Genomic DNA, 7,801 nt, shown 5'->3' with positions numbered 1-7,801 from the left:
ATATATATATATTATACATATATATATTATGTTAATAAATTAATTATTATTATTTTAGCATAAAATATGATAATCTATTTAGTACGAAGACTAATAAGTAAATAATAAGCTGCTTGACATACACGTTTGCACGTGAATAAAATATAATATAGAATTATACCACTATTTTCCCCAAGATTCAATAAGAACAAGTGTAACATTGCACATTTATGTCTCGGACAAAAATAAATTGAACTACAAGGCGAAACTGAACTTGACTTTAGAATGTTCTGCAATGAAACTGAGTTATGGCGTGAAATTTATTATCATGTTAATGACAATATGAATTCGCGTTGTGTGGAGGAATGTCACGATTCATGAAACGGCGGATAGTGAATGTTAATCAATAAGTGAAAGTCTGTTGAAATTGAAGATTAAAAAAGATATAAAATTTTTCCAATGTTGCTTTTATTTTTATTATTTCCGTCAGATTTTTTAAAAATTCAAAAAATTTTATATTGTAAACTTATATATTATAATTTTGATAAAAATAAATTAAAGAAATGTTTTTAACAAATTTTTTTATATATAGACATTATAGAATATGATCATAAAAATCAAAATTTGTTTGTTAAATTGAAACAAATATAGAAACATTTATATATATAAATAAGATGATAATTTTTCCAGCTTAATTTTGCATATGTTTAAATAATTGATATAATTTTCGTTCTAATTGATAAAATTGATTTTTTTCTTTTAAATTAAAATTAGCTGATATACTTCAATACTGTTAAGATACTACTTTATACTAATCAAATAGAAAAAAATTATATTTTAATATTATTTAAAAAATCATACTATACGCCCAATTTCCAAGGTCATAAATTTCATCTTTGTTAAGAAAGATATAATTTTAAGTAACATTCAATCCGCGCGAGGAAACAAACAACAGTACAATCAACAAACTGAAGGCTATTTAAATAAAAATTAATTATTGTTATATTAGTATAAATTGTTTAAATTAAAATTGATAATTTTTTAAGTACTTTTTACTATCTTATTTTATCATAAATTCAATTAAAATTATTATTTAATTAAAATTAATTTAAATGAAATTCGAAAAAATCAATTACTAGAACTTGACATTATATTGTACTGCGTCATAAAATTTTACCGAACCGAAAGTAGGGAATGCTGGACGAAAAAAGTAAAAGATATTCGGAATGAAAACGTTTTCGCGGATACGAAAACATCAATGACGCCAACCGCAGTTGTAGCCGCAAGCATGACGTAACGGATTCGCGATCGAGCTAAGACCTATGTAATGTAATCCTGTAAATTTACCATCGTACTGACGATTAGATAATATCTTTTACTTCCTGAATAGAAAGTATTGCGTTGGAGTTACTCCGAACATAAGTCTCGCCGTTTTCGCGCCTTCACAATGACGATCGCCGTTGCGTTACGTGTTGTCCACGATAACAAGAGTACTTTATTGCATCACTTGTAAAAAAGCTCGCATGCTCACGATGATTACGCAGCCTGATTATTTAATCAGGTAGAAATTACGCACTGCGTCTCGGCATTTAAGCAAAGATTACTAATTTTTTAATTAGATAATAAGCCAGCTATGGCTGGCTAATTTATGAAAATATTACGTACATTCCGCAACATTCCGCTGTGTGGATATACTGATATATTGTTTCATTTATGTATGTAATTATATCATTTATATAGCGCAATATTTACTTTTACCAATTTATACGCTCTGAAACTTTCATTTCAGAATTTTAAAATTTATAAGGCTTCCACAAAGGCCATCAAAAATCTCCATTAATTATATAACAAACAGTCTCACAAAACAAATAACTTCCGTTCTTGCCATACTGTAGCTTTTTTAATCCGAACAAATTCTTTATTCTTATATCCATCCTTGTCCATTGTGATGAAAAAAAAACAATATTTTTATTTTAAATCCTTTTCAAAATTACATCTTAGAAGCAATAATCAATTATACATGTCCTATATTAGGCACCCACAAGATTAAAAACATAAAAACTTACATCAATATTAAACTCTATTATTTATAACAAAACAGAATTAATTATTGTCTTTTAAGACAACTCAAAAACATAAAGATAAGAGAAAAGAAAGCATTATGAGAAAGTCCTGCAATTCTATTTATGATACGTGACTAGATTTTTATTCAATCTTTTATTGTAAGGTCGAGGTTGAATGCGGTTTTAAAATTTACTTTAAAGTTTAATATTGTATATTTTATTTAATAGACTTTATAATATCTTATTAATAGTCAAGATCAAGTGCGATTATTCGTTATTCAAAATTTATAATTAACAATTGATAATACTTTAATTAAATTAATGAAAGATTTCTGATACTTGAATAAAACTGTATTTGAATAAAGAATTAGCAAATGAAAGCAAAATTATTACCATTGATTTTAAAACATACTTTTTTATTATAAAAGATTCTTGTGTATAGAAATTTCGGATTTTTACTTTATTTAATACAGATCTTAATAAAAAATAACTTTTGTTTCTGTAATAATAAGTTTAATTCGAAAGATATAATATGGATTTTGTACTATATTTTTAAATATAGCAGAAATTTATAATGCTATATAGCAGAATTTATAATTTTATAAGTTACTTAAATTAAAAGCAAAAATGTCTAAACGTACTTGTGTTTAAAATAAAATATAATTATGAAACATTCACTGATGATAAATTCCTTCTTGTTTCAGTTGATGATGCATCTGGTAGATTCACTAATGGATTTTTCTGGGGTAATACTTATTTTACGGGATCAGCTACTGAATGTGACTACATTGGAACAGATTGGAATCCATCACATCATACATATTCAAAAAATCACGTAAATGATCCTAAAGTTACAATCAATACAGGTCTTAGCGGAATTAATATCTGGTCCAAAACAGACTCCGTGGAAGTGCCTTTTCAACTGGGATTTTATATGCTAAAACTTTCTATAAACGTATCTTACACACCAGTAAGTATCATCAATATGTTACAAATTTACATATATAATTTACGAATACAAATATCTCAAAAATATTCTCTATTTTAATTTATTTTATATCTATTTTCTCTTTCTCATAAATATGAAGAAAATTCATATACACCATTGTTTACATAATATTTATACTAAAATATAAATATAATATATTAATGATACTAAACATTAAATATTTCTGAAAAATGTAAAACTTACTATTTCTTCTGGTCTAACATAAATGCGAAATTCTGTTTTTTATAAACGTAATGTTCTCAAAAAAAACTTAGCAGAAAAGTAAGTCGATACATTATTATAAAAAAATGTTCAAATTTTTAATATCTTAATAATTGTTTTTAAATATACATATTATAATATACATAAGTCAAAGTTTCATTACAAATTGTAATATATAATTTTATAAAAAACTAAAAGATTCTCAATTTTTCAATTTCTTGAGTTATCATTCAATTTTAAGGAAACATATTGATTCAGAAAGAATCAGTTTTCATCAATTTAAAAAAGTTTTCAATATAAAAAGATATGCTGTTTTCTCGTTAGACAAAATTGATTCACTTGGGTGTTTGTCTGCCGTTTTCGTGCACTGCTTCCGACGTCGCCGTGATCGGGAAACTCGCCGCAAGCGAATTTGCAGCAAAGCATTCGACGATTGAAAAAGTCAGAGATCAGCATGCTTCATACGATATGTACACAGATCCAGTTTTCTGGATTCTATTGTAAGTTTATGAAAATAACATTCCTAATTATTTATAATTACTTGCATTTGACTATCACAAAAAATAAATATATCATATTTTGCAAAGACAAAAATATATAAAATTTATGTAATATAATTTATATATGATCTTTATTAACATTGTTATATATTAAAAAATAAGTATTGATATATTTTGTTGATTAAATATACATGAGCAAGCAGATGCAAAAATTAGAATTTAATGCATTTTAGCGGTGTCAGTATGGTGGTTCTAATATTGATGATTCTTGGCACTGGATACGATTATTATTTATCGAAAAAAACAGCCTGTAAGAGCAATGTAATCTATGATGTAGAGAAACATGGAAAACTCGATCATCTTACTAATGGCGATCGGAAGGTCATAAATGGTAAAAAAAGTCAATGTTCATGTCTAAAAATTGTTTGATCACCTATTAATCATGTTAATTATTTACTATCACTTGTACCATTTGGAACGAGGTAGTATGAATATATTAAAATAACGAAAATTCTTGCTCCTTATAAAGAAATATTGTAGAGCATTCATTATTTTTTGTGCATAAATTCTTTAATCAATTTAAAATTATTTTTTTAATTGTTCTTTTAAAAATCTTTTTGATCTTCAGTCTTTTTATATTTAATATTTCTTTATAAATTTTTAAATATTTTAAATTAAAATTTATTAAAGAAAGATGAATTTTTAAAATTAAATAAACAGGATTTTGTTAATATACATACATGGAATTAAAATCATTAGGTTTTAATCTTGGAAACTAATTTTTAAAGAGATATCTATTCCAGAAAAATAAGAAATCATGTAAGTAGAAAAAAATACGAGAAATCTAAAAGATTGTGTAAACTGAAAATTATAGAATTATAAATGCACGAGACATAAAATATAATCTTGCTTTCAGTAATATAATAACTGCTTAGAGAAAAATCATTGTTAATTTTTATTATACTAATTCATACTATAATAATTCTTAGAAATGTATATAATTTAAAAAAAAATAGTAATAGATACCTCATACCAGAAATACAAATTAATAATGCACGACTTACAGACCAGACAAGACAAGGACAGTATTAAAAGTCACATGATATTATTCCGTAGCCGTTCAAGGTGAGGTCTACCTTCCTGTTCCAGTGGCAGATTCTAATAGCAATGGTGTGCAGTCGATCAATAATAACAATGGTCTCGAGAATAGTTTGCAACCGTCTACCAAAGAAGAGCAACATCTTAGTATGTTAAATCATTGTCTTATTCATTAAGTATAGAAATATTCCGAGAAATATCATAAAAGACATATCATAAATGAATTAAAATTATATCTCAAGAAATCTATAATAATTTGCGAACTTAAAAATTTAACATTTATTTTGTATAAAATTATAAGCAAAACTATATTTTTCTTCGTCTATTTTTTTAATTTGTATTGATTTGATTTAATATACAATTAATTAACTAAATTAATTAATTAAAAATAAAGATATAAAAAGGTATACTTAAAGATACTTATAAATAATAAACTTACTTATGTTATAACATATCTATATTCAAAATATTCTTTTTTTAATTTTAATCATAAAAATTAAATGATTAAATCAAAGCAGAAAGATAGAACGGAAATTAATAATTATAAAATTATTCCTTTTTTTATTCAGATTAAAATTATATACGTGATACAATTTTATTTGTTCTTTTTAATTAATATATCCGTTGCGATATAACGTAGCTTTCAACTTTTTTATTATTTTTGTAGGTATTTTCGAAGAACTTCTACTTTCTTTCTCTATTCCTGCTAATGTGAAGATTATCTGCGACCGTAATGTTGGCAGTGATACAATTAGCACTGTTCATGGGCTCCGAGCGATATCGATGGCCTGGGTCATTCTTGGGCACACATGCATAATCGTTTTTAAGTATTCGGATAACATGGAGTATCGCAAAGTGGTAGAGAAGCGATTCCTTTTCCAGACCATCACAAATGGCGCTTTCAGCGTTGATACATTTTTCTTCATGGGCGGTTTGCTCGTGAGTTTTCTCTATTTCAGAACCAATGCCAAAGGAGATCTAAAGAGACTCACGCAGGGCACGCGAGGTTTCGCCGCAGGCACCCTAAAATTTATTGGGCTCCTTGTATATCGATTTTGTAGGCTCACCACGCCGTATATGTTTATTCTGGGTGTAGTCGAGATCTCGATGAAGTATTTCTACACAAATTCCGTTTTTGAGCCTCCTACAGCAGATCACTATAACTGTCCCAATTATTGGTGGAGAAATTTGCTTTATATCAATACTTGGTTTCCCGTCGATCAAATGGTGTGTTTTTTTTATTTATTACAGAATATATCATAATTCTTTATATTTTTCGGATGTTGACTGCATAATTATTTTTATAATGCAATATTTTATAAAAATAATTATATGACATAGAATTTTAATTTCATGCTATTTATCTTTCTAAGTTTAATTTAATCTCTGTATTAGTGTCTATTTTTAATTGATCCTTTTTTACTAATCTTATTATATCTTATTATATCATCAAACAAAGATGTAAGTTTAAATTGTAATATTAATATTACAGTGTATGCTGTGGAGCTGGTATTTAGCGGACGATACACAGTTTTATATTGTGGGTGGAGTGATTTTGATACTGGCTACAAATCACTTCAAAATCGCAGCTTCTGCATTAGTCGGTTTGTTAGTAAGTTCATGGATAACTACTGGCTATATCGCTTTAGTTAATAATCATATGCCGAGCATGGATGATCCGTTGGCCCTCTTCGATAAAATCTACGATAAACCGTGGACGAGATTAGGTCCTTATCTGATCGGCATGAGCGTCGGCTACTTTCTCTTTAAGACTGATTGTAAAGTGAAAATGTCTAAGGTATGATGTTTCCGAGAGAAAATAAATTCAACGAACGTGTCTAAAACAATTTAAAACCTGTGAAAGATTATGATTATATCTTTTAGGATCTTTACGATCCTTGCTTGAACATTCTTCCTTGATGCAAAATTATAAACTTAATTTCTATTACTTAGAAAAGATTTTAGATGTTATCATTTCTAGACTACTGTCGTTATTGGATGGCTATTGTCTTCTGCGTGTCTTTTGAGTTTGCTTTATGGTCTATATGAGGCAGAACTTACACCAGTCACTGGAGCTGCGTATTCATCCTTGAGTCACAGCGCATGGGCGCTAGGTTTAGCGTGGATCGTAATAGCATGTAGTACTGGCTACGGCGGTGAGAAATAAATACATATTTGTTGATCAATCGGACTAAATGTAATAAATACTAGACTGATTAATTTGTGTGAACTACACTGAAATATTAAATCAGTACTGTTTCAGGATACGTAAATAAGATTCTATCGTGGCCGCTCTTATATCCATTCAGCAGAGTGACTTATTGCTCCTATCTAATTCATCCACTTGTGATTCGTCTAACCGCTATGAATCTAGACTCTCCGTTTCACTTAGGAAAGGATATAATGGTAAATCTGCAGCTAAGAAGAAAATTTTATGATCAATAATTAACAGGATTATCATAAAACACTTTATTTTTCAGATGATAACATTTCTGGGGCAGCTATCGCTATCGTATGCATTGTCGTTTATAGTATCAATCGCTTTTGAAGCACCGGTGGTCAGTATGCTGAAAATTGTCTCACCAAAAAAAGCGGAAACGTATACAATAGAGATTAAAGTATATTTAATACATGTCATACATTCTCGTACAATTATTTATACGATCTTATTTACACATTATGTATAGATTTCATAAAGATTTGTGAAGAACAATGATAAAATATCGCGAACATTATTATACACATATATATTTTAATACCATTTATTTGATTTGTTTCAAATATGTAAGAAATATGTAGATTTTTGTATTGCTAGATAAAATAAATTATTTCTCTTTGTATATAAATTCCAATATGGATAATATTTCATTAATGAAGAAAAATGCTTTGGAAAAAAAGAGTAAATATATATATATATATATATATATATATATATATATATATATATATAT

General features: G+C 27.2%; 1 protein-coding gene across 1 annotated transcript in view; it reads left to right on the top strand.

Annotated features, from left to right (window-relative positions):
* Positions 1 to 7,692, top strand: part of LOC105623041 (nose resistant to fluoxetine protein 6-like) — a 20,519-nt gene extending 12,827 nt beyond the window's left edge. The window contains exons 2-10 of the mRNA XM_012204444.1: positions 2,747 to 3,012; positions 3,577 to 3,752; positions 3,986 to 4,143; positions 4,869 to 4,997; positions 5,518 to 6,077; positions 6,343 to 6,648; positions 6,832 to 7,006; positions 7,114 to 7,256; positions 7,331 to 7,692. Of these exons, the coding sequence (XP_012059834.1) occupies positions 2,747 to 3,012; positions 3,577 to 3,752; positions 3,986 to 4,143; positions 4,869 to 4,997; positions 5,518 to 6,077; positions 6,343 to 6,648; positions 6,832 to 7,006; positions 7,114 to 7,256; positions 7,331 to 7,537 (2,120 nt within the window). The 3' untranslated portion in view covers positions 7,538 to 7,692. The remainder of the gene's footprint in view (positions 1 to 2,746; positions 3,013 to 3,576; positions 3,753 to 3,985; positions 4,144 to 4,868; positions 4,998 to 5,517; positions 6,078 to 6,342; positions 6,649 to 6,831; positions 7,007 to 7,113; positions 7,257 to 7,330) is intronic.
* Positions 7,693 to 7,801: the final 109 nt, after the last annotated feature.

This window comes from Atta cephalotes (assembly GCF_000143395.1).
Source record: "Atta cephalotes unplaced genomic scaffold scaffold00052, whole genome shotgun sequence".
Taxonomy (NCBI): domain Eukaryota; kingdom Metazoa; phylum Arthropoda; class Insecta; order Hymenoptera; family Formicidae; genus Atta; species Atta cephalotes.
The sequence above is the reverse complement of the archived record's forward strand: the minus strand, read 5'-3'. Positions and strand labels throughout refer to the sequence as shown.